This window comes from Schistocerca nitens, chromosome 7, assembly GCF_023898315.1.
Source record: "Schistocerca nitens isolate TAMUIC-IGC-003100 chromosome 7, iqSchNite1.1, whole genome shotgun sequence".
NCBI lineage: Eukaryota > Metazoa > Arthropoda > Insecta > Orthoptera > Acrididae > Schistocerca > Schistocerca nitens.
This window is the reverse complement of record NC_064620.1, coordinates 176,906,731-176,922,491: the sequence shown is the minus strand read 5'-3', so window position 1 is coordinate 176,922,491 and position 15,761 is coordinate 176,906,731. Positions and strand designations below refer to the sequence as shown.

The following is a 15,761-nucleotide window of genomic DNA, read 5'->3' as shown; positions in this document are numbered from 1 at the left end:
TATTTGAAGAATTCTAGAAATGGAAAATTCAAGTGAAAAACAATGGTTCAAATGGCTCTGAGCACTATGGGACTCAACTGCTGTGGTCATCAGTCCCCTAGAACTTAGAACTACTTAAACCTAACTAACCTAAGGACATCACATACACCCATGACCGAGGCAGGATTCGAACCTGCGACCGTAGCAACAGCGTGGCTCCGGACTGGAGCGCCTAGAACCGCACGGCCACCGCGGCTGGCAAGTGAAAAACAAACCAGATAATACTCTAAGAGAATCAACAATGGAAATGGCCCAGAATTCCAGTCCCACAAATAGTTATAGTTCTGTGAATCTGAAGGAATTCAGCATGAAGTAACAATGACACCTAAAACACAGCAAAATGGTATATCTGAGTGCCTTAATGGAATATTAATGGCTGTTGTAAGGTTGCCATTGCTAGGAAGCGATTTACCGAAGAGTTCTTTGGCTGAGATGATGTACACTGTGGTACACGTAAGCAATTCTATTACAGACAGCCACAACAACAAAATAACACCTTACAAATTGTAGGCAGGTAGAAATCCTAGTGTGTGACATTCATACAAGACAGGATGCGAAGTTTTTGTTCACGTACCCACACAAACGCATTGTTCTGAATTAACCATTTAAGGGCAGAAAATGGCATTCTTACTGGACATTCTCTGTGTGGCTGTGGATACAGGATGTGGATGCCAGAAACAAAACAGGCTGCGTAATCTAGGACTGTATATTCAAAGAATTATTAGAAATTTTGAACAGCAAATTCTCAGCTGAAAAAAGTGGACATAATGAACTTGTTGCACTGTACAATGAAGAAATATTACTATTTCCAAGTATTAAAGATGAAATGTGAAGTGAAAGAAGATTCTAACACTGAAGAGGAATTTTATGATTTCTTAGATCATTAAGAAAATTTGGTTTTGTCTTTATTAAATAAAGGAGCTTGTTGAACAGGCCGAAACTTCAAGCAATCAATTCAGGCTAAGAACAGGGAAAAAAATGAAAAAATGGTTTCAAGGAAATGTCACCCAATGATACTTCCTTCCAAAGAGAAGGCTTATGCGGAAGAAGCACAAATAGACATAGTGGAAGGAAGTATCATCAGGTAGTTAATTCTGATGAGGCAGTGGAATTGATAGTGGCATTGAATGAATGGATGGATGAAGAAATTAATTCCTTGAAGAATCATGACACTTGGAAACTGGTCAAGCTATCATCTGGTGTAATTACAGTAAAGAATGGATGGGTAAACATTTAACAAAATTAAAACAAATACAGTTTGTGAAAACGAATTTTTAAAACTCATTTAGTTGCAAAGTAGGAGGCATGGACTATAATGGACTACAATGAGATTTATGCTCCTCTTTCAAATTTTGAAATGTCTAATGGTAGCAGCCAGTGTTAAGAAAAATTAGCATACTGATCATTATGATGTGAATAATGCATATTCTGTAATATGTCTGGATGACATGCTTATGCACAGAAAGAAGATAGGAAGTAAAAGGTGAAAACTGTTGTAGACAGTTGCTTTGAGATCAAGTATATGGGCATGGAGTTGCACATCTTAGGACTTAAATTTGGAAACAGCGAAGACGGAATGATTAGTCATTACAGAGGGACTACATTAATTGGAGGGAGGGGCAAGGGGGAGTACATAACCAACCTCATGTCTGGAGAGTTATTCAAACCATTTTGGCACAACCTGGGAGTACTGTATCCAGGATGTTACAGGTGAAAAGTTGAAGCACATGACAGGGTCAAAAGTTACTGTATCATTAAGGGGGCCACCGATGACCTGACCTGTCAGCCCGACAGTGAACATGACAAAGTCGGGTGTGGCACCCACATGGCCTGAAGTAGCACTTGATTTAGTTGTCTGGCTCTTGGCTTCTGCTGAGAACAAATGCACAGATGCAGCATGCCTCTCGTTCTACTGAAACAAAAGAAAGTTGGAACTGCTCTGATAGCACTCCTAGAAACTCCTCTCATAAGAAACAGAACGATGTGGACCAGAAAATGTTACTGAAATGGAAGTATTTTAGTCATATAACATTACTGAGATAACTGGATAGAGAAGAGTTTCACAATTATCATAGAATGGACTATGACAGTTTCATTACACTGCTGCATTTGGTGACTGCACAACTGAACCAAACAATGCCATGCTGAAGAAAGACTGGTTGCCACTTTATGATTTTTGGCCACTGGAAGAGACAGTGCAGATCTCAAATATACTAGTGCAATCTCTCAATAGTTACTTTAAGAAATAATCTCTAAAACATATGACACAAGGTGCTAAGTTCTGAGGACCTACATATGTCTAAAGAAAACACTTTCTCAGAATGTAAATCACTTATTTAGAATTTATTTTGTGTGTGTACCAAAATTATTAAATACAAGGAATTCTTTCACAGCGTAAGTACTGTTTTCAGATTCTTGCTGTTTTGCTCCAAGCTGTGCAGCAGTACTTCATTTATCTGAAATAATTGGGGGAACTGTTGAACTGCACATACTGCTGAAACAACTGAATGAAACAACACAATGACGATGAATGTGATGGGAGGACATGGGATGGTATCATTTACATTCATCATCAATTATTTTACAATGAGCTTTCCTAATGTCCCACAAAAATAACTTCAGCTATTAATTTCTTATGTGCTTGTTGCAATACTGATTGTCAGAAGTATCCCACAAACAATAAGTCTAAGTCTAGGAACTCAACAATGACATTTCACTTGAGTAAATAATCACAATTCACTTAAGAGTAACAGTGACCACTGTGATGCAAGTACGCACAACCTCCTCACAGTAAAGTCCAAAGCACAACTGATAAGTGTGTCACACGACGGCACTACATATGGTCTTATGTGGTCAGGCTATCAGGCGGCACAGCCATCTGACAAGGACCCAACAAGAGATCTGTTAGCCTATAGCTAAATACTTGCCCCGACAACACATCTGATCTGACCAAATCCGCTAACGGCCTGACCAAATTAGATCATCTGTAGGTCACTTCAGCTGTTAAGACACAATATCAGACATTATCAGCTATGTCTCACCCAAATGTGAATACCTTTATCACCTGCTGTGTAGTCAAAGGGAATTGAACACTGTGCCAAATTTGTATTCTGACATGTGTTTATCAACATACAAGGGGTACCCAAAAAAATAAATTATTTTTTAAAAGCTATATATTTTCAAATTGTTCACGAAACAACCTTCTCTCCTTCAAAATACTCTCCATTATAACTAATATGCTTGTCCCACTGGTGCTTCTACTGTTCAAAACATCTTTAGAAATGGCTCCTCCCTCTTTTTTTTCTTGACTTCTTCAATGTTGTCAAACTGGTGTCTTTTCATGCCCCTTTTCATGCGTGGAAATAAGAAAAAGTTGCACAGTGACAGGTCAGGTGAGAAAGATGCATGGAGCAGAAGAACCTAGCCATTTTCAGCCAAAAACTAATGGAGACGGTTGAGTGTGTGCAGGTGCATTGTCGTGGTAGAAGAACCAGTTTCCGGCTTGCCACAAATCGCTTTTTGATGAACACTCTCGCTCAATCTTCTTAAAACTTCCAAATAAAACGTTTCATTGACAGTCTGACCTGGAGAAACAAACTATGAACGAACTATGTCCTTGGCTTTAAAAAAAAAAAAAGCATTGTTTTTGTTGTGACTCGCCGATCATTCAAAGTACCGCCGCGCAATTACGCATGTCCTCTACGTGCGGCGCTGTCTGCCAGCCATGCAGCAGCTGCGCCACCTAAGCGGCCAGCCGAGCAGCGGCCGCTAGACTGGGACTCAGTGCTCATTCGAATGCTAACGTGTACACATGTCTTGCTTGTCAACTTATTCTGTGACTTTCCCCTTCTTGGGGAAAATAGCATACTATCACAAGTTTTTACCGTCTGTGGCTTCGGTGGCTCAGCCGTTGCATCGCCTGTTGCATAAAAACGTGCCTTTCCACTGGTCCGCGTGATGCGATGCGGCTTTCCAGAAACTGAAGACTATGCTGAAACAGGCCCCGTGCCTGGCTACTTATCGACCTGGCCAACATCTTGTTCTTGCCATGGACGCCTCTCAATACGGGGTCAGTGCAGTCCTTGCGCACCGTTTTTCTGACAGTTCGGAACAACCCATTGCTTATGCCTCCAAAACGCTCATGGATGCCCAACAAGGCTGCACACCGCCTCCAGCGTTGGGCTCCTTACTTGTCTCGTTTCAATTATGAGATTCATTTCCAGCCAACGGCTCAACATGCAAATGCTGATGCTCTGTCTCTCCTTCCCATGGGTCCTGATCAGGCATTCGATAGGGACGAACTTTTGTGTTTCCACCTGGATGTTGACGAGCAGCGGGTTGTGGACAGGTTCCCCATCACTGGGGACAGGCTGGCGGCTGCTACGAGTTCTGACCCTACCCTCTCCGCTGTATTCAGAAGGGTTGGCCAGGTCGCCCGTCCGCTAAGGCTTCTGATCCATTGTGGAACTACTACGCTTTGCGCTACCGCCTCACGGCTAGGGATGGGGTTATCCTCCTCTCCACTGACAATGCTTCGCCGCGTGTCGTGGTACCTGCGTCTTTGCGCGTTTCGGTCTTGCGCCTCCTTCACCAAGGGCACTGGGGTGTGTCTCGCACAAAATCTCTGGTGCGCCGTCATGTGTACTGTCCTGGCATCGACTCTGAAATAGCACACATGGTCGCTGCCTGCGGCCCTTGAGCGTCACAGGCCGCTGCCCCAAAGTCATCTTTGTCACCGTGGCCTTCGCCTGAGAAGCCCTGGGAGCGCATTCATGCTGACTTTGCGGGACCCTTTTTGGGTACTTATTGGCTCCTCGTAATTGACGCCTACTCTAACTTTCCTTTCATTGTCCGTTGCACGTCGCCTACCACCGCGGCAACCACCAGTGCTCTCACCCGCATTTTTTCTTTGGAAGGCCTCCCCTCTACTCTTGTTACTGATAATGGTCTGCAATTTGCCTCTTCCGAATTTGCGGATTTTTGTGCTCGTCACGGGGTTATGCATGGCATGGCCCCGCTGTTCCATCCACAATCCATCGGTGAGGCTGAACGACTGGTCCACACATTTAAGGCTCAGATGTGGAAACTTCTGACTTCTTCTGCTGCTGATGATGCGCTTCTCCAGTTTCTGGTGTCTTACCGTTTCACCCCCATGGGCGACCACAGCCCGGCTGAGCTCTTACATGGCCGACAGCCCCGCACGCTACTTCATCTTCTGCGGCCTCCCACCTCACGGCCGCGGGTGCCTTCCCTTGGCCGGTTCACCGCCGACAACCTCGTCTGGGTATGGGGATATGGCAGGCGGCCAAAATGGAGCCCGGGCCGCATCTTAAGACACCGTGGCAAACGCCTGTATGAAATTCAGATGGACACGGGTGTTGCAGTGCGTCATTCGGACCAGCTTTGGCCTCGTGTGCCAGCAACGCGTGTTCCGAATACCGCTACACCACCTTCGGCTCTACCTGACGCTCGTGATCTTGGCATCTCTCAATACTCACAACGCAGCCCTCTCACCGTCATCACGACGCCAGCACAAGAACGGACGCCACCAGGAGACGTTCCCATGCAGGAACTGGATGACCATCCTCTGTCAGAGCAAATCTACTTGCCTCCTCCTCCAACGGACGCCGACACATCGCCCATGTCTCCTGTCATATCAACTGGACTTGCCGCAACGGGCAGATTGGTGCAGGGGGGCCCAGCAGATTCGACCCCTACGTCTCCTGTCATCTCGACCCGTTATCATCGGGGACACTTCCGTCCGTACGGGAAGCCTCCTCCTTGAGACTTTACGGCGAGTCAAACAACGCCTATGGACGTTAGCCATCTCCAGGACACCTCCATCAAGACCAGGGCAACAATTTCAAAGGGGGGAAAAGTGCTGTGACTCACCGATCATTCGAAGCACCGCCGCGCAACTATGCGGGTCCTCTACGTGCGGCGCTGTCTGCCAGCCATGCAGCAGCTGCGCCACCTAAGCGGCCAGCCGAGCAGCGGCCGCTACACTGTGACTCAGTGCTCATTCGAATGCTAACGTGTACACATGTCTTGCTTGTCAACTTATTCTGTGACTTATATGTGTTGTGTCGTTCTGAAATATATTTGTTAAACTTGACGTTATAACAGTTTTGATGTTTGATTTGACTTGATGATCACTCATACACTTGAGCTTTTCCCATAGCATCATCTTGGTACGCTGTTTTCAACATTAAAACAGTTTCAGCAGCATTTTTAACAAGTAGAAAACAAAATTTCGCAGCTACATGTTGTTCACTTACACCTGACATCACGAAAAATTAAACAAGAATAAAACAGTGCAGGCATAAGCAATCACTGCAGATAAACAGAACAAGCCAGGCTGACAACACAGATGGCACTGAACTGGTGATGAGTTGCGCTATACACACATAGCAGCAGAAATGTGTACTAAACGAGGTCCGCCCACAGCAATAGTATTCCATTTTTGTTTTCCTTTCTTTCTTTCGGTACCCTCTCGTATTTCATTGCTCATGAGTCCAATAAAACCTGGACATCACTGCACGAGGATACGTCCAGAGCACGCATGACTTCAGAGATGGAGTACCCAATACTTGGAGTACCCACAAGCTGTTCACAATCAAATGCAATGAATACCATTCGTCTTCCCCATACTATATTCAACAGTCACACAGATGACACGTTCTGATGACATCTCTCTCACATGGCACACTTATCTGTCACATTTGTCCTGACATAAAGAGTTATCTCTCTCTCTCTCTCTCTCTCTCTCTCTCTCTCTCTCTCTCTCTCTCCCCCCCCCTCTCTCTTTCACTCTACCTCCCCCCTTCCTACCCCCCCACCCCTTCCCTTCCCTTCTGCCCGATAAAGCAGGTATTCAATATCCTAATGTCCATCACGAAATGTAGACCTACTTAAGACACAAAGTTGTTTGATTACACCACTGCCAAGCCATCACTTGGATATGCTCTACAAGCAAATATCTATGTCTCTCTATTCAAAGCAATTTAAAGTGGTGAAACCAAATAAATATAGTTGTGGGGAAGGTAGATGCCAAGACAATGCTCACTGGAAGACTCTTAAGGAACCGTAATTCATAAACAATGGAGAGTGCTTATAAAATTCTCACTTAGTCAATTTCTGGGATTACTAAATTACATTAAAATGGGGAGGGAAGTAGGGAGGGAGGGGGGAGAGGGAGGGGGGAGAGGGAGGGGGGGAGAGAGAGAGAGAGAGAGAGAGAGAGAGAGAGAGAGAGAGAGAGTTTAAAATGCTCATCTCCATCAAGAGACACTGCAGGATAAATGTGTATTACTTAATGACTTGCTCTTGAATTTTCAAAGCATATGTTCCATGATGAATCAAGAAACATATTACAGCCCTCCACACACATAAAAACAAAATGACCATAACAGTAATATGAGAAATATTTGGTCTTGCGTAGCAATGCAGTGGCACTGTTCTTACCATGCATAATCCACAATTGGAATAAAAAGTCAGTAAAATGATTATATTCAGATCATGTACCCTCTACCACTCACCATACAGTGACTTGTGGAAAATACATACAGAATCCAAGTAATATGTTTACATGTTACAAAAAAAATTGGAAAACTCTCAAAATGTTGCATTCTAGTATCTTCAGCTAAGTTGAACATGACTGTGATTATTGTCAATATAATATAGTCTATTCATGTACTAAGAAATACTAATGGTATAAAAACTTCACACTTTTGTCTCTTACCTGCGTCTTTCGGAGCTTCTCTTCCAGGGATGCACAAGTAAGCTGCAAAGCTTGATGTTCATCTCGCAATAATTGCAGCAAATTTTCCAACTCCTTTATTTTGTTTTGATATAACTGTATATCTAAACGCAGTGTGCTACTTACAGTTAAGCTGTCTTTTAAGCTGAAATGAGAGCGTAAATTTATAATCATTATGTATTCTTCACATATTGTGATACTATGCATTGTTCGCAAAAAAAGTTCTAAAACTGTCACTAATATATGATTAATTCTAATTTAAAACTATTCACTTATATTTAAAAATGCTTTGACAGTTATCTGTTTATTATGATGCTGTATGAATAGTAATTACTGCAGTTACTGAAAGAAACAAACTGAATTGTGTACCAAGTTATGTACACCCAATTAGTGATGTTTTCACAACATTCAAGAAAATGACATTTTATTAGGTGTACCATTTGCAAATTTATTTCCCTGAATTCCAGTGTGTCCTAGTAACCATGAAAATACTCCTTTGCCTGTTTTTGGAGGTAGAGAAGGGAGTCATGGACTATTTTATCTACTTGACAGTTTCACTGTATGGAATGAAGAGCACTCACTCAGTGAGCCAGAGAAGATCTGGAGTTCCTCTAGTACATGAAAATCTCGTCAGCTACAATTTCTAAAAACTGCGTGGGACTCTCCATCAAATATGATAAATTCATTTCTAAGTAAACTTTGAAGACAAGCCCAGAAAAATCATAAAACATTACCATAGATGATCATTTACATCTATTCTCTGCAAGTCATCATACAGTGTGTGGTGAAGGGTCCATATGTGTGAATACATTCTTACACTGCATTCATTTAAAAAATTTATTACATACACAGTTAAAAGATATCCAGGAGTACAATCCCACCTGTGTCCCTCTCAGCAGTTGTCACCAAATCTGGGATATGGTAGGTATCTGCCCCACGCCAGCAACCAATGGATCTTTGCTTTGCATTGACCCGAAATGGCCTCATTTCTCAGGTCAATTACTGAAAATCAGTTTCACACCAGTGCAAGCAACATTACGGTATGCAAGTCACTCTGAAACTGTGAAGAATCTATGTCCTTATAGACAGTAAGAAGTGGCCACTGAGTTAACCTAAATGCAGGAGGTGTGTATGGAGCTGAGTCTGTGGTTAGCCTGAGCCCATCAAGATCGATAGCTTCATTGAGCCTGTGTCACGAATCAATACACTGTGCATCCATAAAATAGCTGGGATTGCGCAAAACATTTATAAACTGGAGCAAATTGCTTGTCTATACCTCCTCTCCCCTTTACCAGACACATGGTTAGGGCACTTTCAGATGTTCTGGGACTTCAGGTCCTAGAGGTGGTGTAACTGCAGCAGCTTCAAATCAAATTTGATGCCATAAAACCTCACAAAATCATCAAAATGTACAATTGTGGCCCTCATTTTCATGTAAAAATATGAAGAGAATGGGCAACATAAAACACACACACACACACACACACACACACACACAAATTACAAGATTATCCACAAGCAAGCAACATTGCACTGGACTCCTTGTCATGGACATTGTGCTGTCAGCGGCAATGGCACAGAGTGCTGCACTCGTTAAGATACATCTTTCAGGGACATGAATTTCCTATTCAAATACAGGGTGCAACTAAATTCCCTTTTCAGACTTTGAGGACAGGTTCCTTGCTCAAAAACCAGAAAAAATACCTACAAAGCATGGCCTCTAAAATGCACACCTTAAGAGCTATGAGCACTTGTTTGTCTCCAACACTGTGAAACAACTCTTTTCTACAGCAAGCTCCTTTGCCTTCCATATTCTGGAAGGAAGTAGTATTGATCAAAACAAGAAATTAACAGTCCATTAAACATGTAATGTATGCTCTAAGAGTTGTGAGCAGTTATTCATCTTCACTATTGTGAAACACATCTCTTTCAATTGACATGTGCTCGTACCTCCTCTTAACATATGCATTTTAGAGTGCACATTTACTACACAAGTTTTCTTGTTTTAGTGTAAGAAACCTGTCCCCAAAGTCAGTAATAGGATTTAGTTATGCCCTGTATATGTGACAGATCTTCCCCAAGTCACCATCTAGCATTTTATCAGAGAAAGAACCAAATGAATACAGACAACTGATCAAGCATTTCAAGTAGATTGTTTCTGTAAGTACTGTTATATACCCTAATTACAAAAAAATCCAAATGGATGTGATCTTTGCAGGAGAGCCTGTCACAGAATTGTCTTCAGTCAGGCCAGATTCCCTCCACAAGCATAGACATTGTCATGTGAGTTAGTTTGCATGCCTCAACAATACAGTCAGTCAACCATGGGTGCAACTACACTGAAGTGTTATCTATATATCTGGATACTTTATTTATCTGGTGTGCCACTTGCCAACACATTTTAGCTGTCAAGAGAATCTATGGCTCATTGTAGGGGCGCTGCCTGTAATCGGTTGCTGTGAGGCTTGCCTGGGGCAGAGTGGTGCAGTGGATGCTTAAGGGCACAAAACAGTTAAGGGCATAAGCACCCACATCACAACATAAGAAAAAAAACAAGTACTTAATAAAAACCTGAGGCAAAAATGCAAAAAACCCAACCAAGCAACCTCAAAAGAGGACAACAACATCCCTTGGGAAAATTTCTCAAAACATCATTGAGATAGCGGTGATCCCTGCGGGGGGGGGGGGGATCAAATTTGTTTCGCCATGCTGCTGCGGTGAATAAAAAGTAAGACACGATTGACAGAATGCGTACCATCTGCTAAAACATCTGACAAAGTAGACTGGAAACAGACATAAACAGGTACAAAATAGGCACTGGATCAGGAAGTGGCACACCATCGAGGGTTGAGAGCAGTAGGCACAGGGTGGGGCAGGGTGGCCACTTAAGGGGAGCCGGAACAATCCATCTTCTCCATGTTAATTTTAGCAAATAGAAGGAACATTTTTTCTAAAACCATTAAACATATTGCTGTGAAATTTGGACTACATGTTCAGTGAATATTTATCTACAAAGTTATGCCATGTTAAGAAATATTTATTGGTTTTTGTTTTACAATTTTTTTAAACAGATGCTTATTTTTTCTCTAAAATATTGCACTTTTTCTTCTATAACACTTGAATTATACAATATTTTTTTACAATTTGTTACAAAAATGAAGGAAAAGAAGTAAACAATATTGTGTATAAATTTCATTGATTACTGTTAGCAGTTTTTGAGAAAATGTTCCTCAAAGATGAAAATTTTAAAATTACGGGAAAGGGCTTCCAAAGTTTAATACATTCCTGCCCCATACGATGGATTATCAGCATCCTCTTCTTTTTCCAGTGTTAGCTTCCTTTTCACTGGTCTTTTCTTCCCTTTTGCTGCATGTCGTAGGCTTTTGTCTATTCTTCCTGCACCTCTTAAGTCTTTCTTCATCAATTTGGCGCATTGTGGAAATGGTGGTGTGTCCTGGTTGGAAACCTAAACGTTTCATCACATCACATTTGATAATGTTTCCTTCATTGTATGTTTCCACTGTATCGTACACTCCAAAATGCAATGTTTTTATCTGTACAAACACTCTTTTGGGAATCCAAATTAAATTATTTACACTTTCATTTGGATTTTGTGTTTTCCCATGTAGACACTTTTCCAATAAACTTGGCTGTGATAAATGTCTGAATATGGACTTAATTATAGCATTTAGCAAACTGTTTTTATGGGCATATTCCTTTCCTGATTGGTACTTACACCATGAGTCATCACCTGTGGGGCACAGTGCATGTTGTGGGTGCTCATTTGTTGATTCTGTATAAAAAATAATGCACATACTGCTCTCCTCATATGCTCAATGCTTCTTGTATTTTGCCTAATTGCACACCCATAATACCTCTTCAAACTATCAATTGCTTTATCTGTCAGTCTTCCTCTTCCTCCAAGGGTCTTATCATCACTAAGCTTCTGGGATCCTAATGTCTGCTTTAGTTTGCGCACGTGAGACCCCATACGTTTCTGCACATGTCCAATGCACTCCTGTTTCTTAATGCGAATTTCATTGCCATAAGGTCTGAGTTCCTCTACAGCTTTATATCCCTTAGAATCACCATCTCCTAGATAGTTAGTGTATCATACATTATACCACTCCTGTGATCTGGAAAAAATTGCTTTCACTCCCTCTACTTCCATCGCTCCACTCGTGCTGTGAAAATTTGCTTCACATCTTTCACTATGTTTGTCTTTGGTATTGCCCTTACATCTACAATGTTTTGAGAGATTAGCAACATGAATTACTTTGCAACTGTCTCCACTGGTAGCTGTCACAACTCCATTTAGAGATTTATTACCTCCATGTTGCCACGATCCATCTAAAGCAACAGTTAAATCTCTACAATTCCCATTATCTGTCACAGCTTCAACTGCTTTCTTCATTATTGCTTGAGCAATAGCCTCAGCAGAAGATCCCACCAATTCATTATAAAATCCAAACTTGGTTGGTGGTTTTGGCAAGTTCATAATTGCACATAACATTGTCCCTGCAGCACTGCCCTTGCCAATGTAATGTAAGCCATACACTAGCCTAACATTTATATTATATACCTTCTTTCCACTATTACCAATATGAGTAAAACTGTTAAAATTAGAAAACAAAACTTCTGCAGCACATTTGTTACACTGCAATAACATTTTACATGCTAAACCGATGTGTGAAGTTATTTTCAATTCCAGTCCTCTTTCTTTGCAAACTTGGCATAATACGTTATGTTTCAAAATATTAGAGAGCAAGGAAATATTAATTATTTCCTTCACATCATTACTGTCACTTTCGTAGTTTTCAAATTTTTCTTTGCTGTCATGAAGTTTCTTGCTGGAAGAAGTTCTATCACATTTATTTGGAGTAGTCTGTGAAACAGTCTGAGCAGCATCTCCCTTCGAAACAACAAAAGATTTCTTCTTCCACTCATTGTGCCTTTTCTTAAACACTTGTTGCTGAAACAGAGTATACTGATATCCACAAACCAAATACGTAAAACAGGTACGAGCAAAATTCATCAAATACGCAAAATTGAACAGCTAAACAACAAAAAGCAAACTCCACAAGTCAACACAGATGGTATAGCATTTATGTTTACCGATATGAACAGTCACTTGTCACAGAGATAACGCCATACAATGTTGGAAAGCAAAACACTGTATAATTCCGCAAAGATACCTTCTTGCAGCCGGCGAGCGGTGCCGTCAGAGGTGACACTACAGCCGTTTACGCAGCGCGTCAACTTTGCAGCGATAAAAAACACACTTAGAATTCACTTAGAAGAGTGAAACTTGATTTTTTTTACTCAGAAAACTCCAAATAATTTTATAATGAAAAAAATTAATTAATTTTGTAATTTTCATCGTTACGGCTCCCCTTAATAAATAGCAGTGGCTGAAACAACAGTGTCCTATATGCAGCCAGACTAGACTGGCCACCTCTTGAGGAAGTCGACCACACTATTGGGAGAGGTACCCACGTAACCAGGAACCCACATGAACACCAACTCCCCCACAGTAAGCGAGTATAGGCAATCTTGGGTCTGTTGTAAAGGGTGGACTGACTACAGCACATGAAGGCTCTAAAGAGCACTGAAAGCATCTGAGAAGAGGACACAATTTGGAAGCCCATATCGCCACATGTACTGGGTGGGCTGATAAATGGCATAGAGCTCCGCAGTAAAAAAAATCGAGCATGGGTCAAGAAGCCGATACTGAAAAGGATCACTGCCAAGTACAAAGGCAACAAAACACCATGGTCAGTCTTGCAACCATAATTGTAAACAAAGATGCTGTCCACAAGCTGTGTGCGAAGTGTGAGAAACTTTCTGCGATACACCCGGCCAGGAGTCATGTCCTTAGGAAGCAGATGGAGTCTGAAATGAACACATAACTCAGTACGAAGGCAGAGCAGTGAAGAACTTGCACCCAGGGGGAACATGGCAGGAAGAGTACAGCAAAGCTGTCGAAGCAGCAAACCACAGTGAACTCTGGGAGGCAACAGAGAAGATGGGCACAGCCCATATTGGCGGTCAAGAGAATGGTCACAAAAGGGAACACAGGATGGGAGACCAGGCATAGAAGACAAACAACTCACATAATGATTGAGGAGAGCATCCCAATGATAGGTCAATGTTAAGTCAGCAGCCTCAGCATAATGACTCTCAATGGGACTAGTACAGAAGGTATCAGTGGCTAAATGTATCCCACATTGGTGGATAGTGTTAAGATGACTTAAGGTAGATGGAGGGGCAGATGAATATACAGTACATCCATAATCCAGTTTCGGATGGACTAGGGTCTGGTATAAACAGAGGAGGATGGTCTGATCCACTCCCTACAAGGTGCAGCATAAAACTTGTAGAACACTGAGGGAGCAAGTACAACGAGCTGCCATGTAAGAGACATGGAAAGACCAACAGAATTTCCTATCAAACATGAGTCCCAAGAATTCTGTTATGTCAACAAATGTAAGAAGGAATAGGCCAAGACATAGGGATGGGGGAAGAAACTCCCAGTGCCACCAGAAGTTCATACAGTTAGTGAGAAAGTAGAAGCCATTGCTGATGCTCCACAAGTAAAGATGACTTAGACATCACTGAATATGTTGATTAAGTAGATGGATTCGTTGAGAGCTGCAACAGATTGCAAAGTCATCAACAAAAAGAGAGCCTGAGGCACCTGGCAGGAGACAATCCATAACAGGGATAATGGCTATGGCAAATAAGATGACACTGAGTGCAGAACCCTGAGGCACCCCGTTCTCTTGAATAAAAGTGACTGACAGAGCCGAGCCTACACATACTTTAAAAACATAGTCTTTTAAAAATTCCCAGACAAAAAGGGGCAGGCGACGCCAGAAGCCTCACTCTCATATGATATGGAAGGGGTGTCATGCACCTTCTCCAAATCAAAAAACATGACCATAGTTTGGCACATCTGCAAAAAATTGTTCATAACATGAGTTGACAAGTGACGATATGATCAACTGCAGAGCGGTGCCTATGAAGATTCCGAGACTCGAGCCACCACACCAGCCGGCCATTAATCATACATTCTATCACCATGCAGACACTAATGGTGAGGGAAATTAGGCAGTAGCTGGAAGTAAGGCATTTGATCTTACCAGGCTGAAGTATGGGAACGAAAATGGTCTCATGCCAGCAACTGTGAAATGTGCTATCTGTCCAAATGCAGTTATACGTATGGAGGAGAAAGTGTAAACTGAAGGCCCTCAGGAGATAGGTGTTCCAACATCAGAATGTGAATGCCATCTGGTCCTGGAATGGACAACTGGGACAAAGAGGGTGCATTTTTAAGCTCACTCATCATACAAGCAGTACTGTAACATCCACAATTCTGGGAAGAGAGAGATACTGTCCTTGCCTCGCCACCCATTTCAGAGTGAGGAAGGCAGGATGGTAGTGAGTGGAACTCTAATGTCTGCAAAATGTCAGCCCAAGGCGTTGGAGATATCAAGAAGGTCTACAATAACATTGTTCGCTATGGTCAGACCAGGAACTGGGGAATGAACCACAGTTCCTGAAAGCCGATGAAGATTATCCCAAACAATAGAAAAGGAAGTAAAACTGTTAAAAGAGCTTTGGAAAAAAAAGGCTTTTTTGATCCCTGAAAATGCAACGACACTGTGCACATAGCTGTTTATAACAGTCACAGTTTGCCATCACGGGATGGCATTTAAAACAACGGAGAGCTCGTCTCCACATGCAGATTGTGTCACGACTTGCCTCAGTCCACCAGGGTATGGGGGCACGTCGAAGTGAGCAAGAGGTGTGCAGTATGTATCATTCAGCAGCAATAAGGACAGCGTTTGTAAGGTATTCTACTTGGTCATCAATGCAAGGGAAATGGTGTTCATCGAAAGTAGCCAGAGAGGAGTAGAGCTGCCGGTCAGCTTTGGAAAGCCGCTGGTGGGTTGGATGCACA

General features: G+C 42.2%; 1 protein-coding gene across 1 annotated transcript in view; it reads right to left on the bottom strand.

The window, feature by feature from the left end:
• Positions 1-15,761, bottom strand: part of LOC126194766 (autophagy-related protein 16-like) — a 110,695-nt gene that overhangs the window by 49,493 nt on the left and 45,441 nt on the right. Inside the window, exon 3 of the mRNA XM_049933052.1 lies at positions 7,781-7,943. Within this exon, the coding sequence (XP_049789009.1) occupies positions 7,781-7,943 (163 nt within the window). The remainder of the gene's footprint in view (positions 1-7,780; positions 7,944-15,761) is intronic.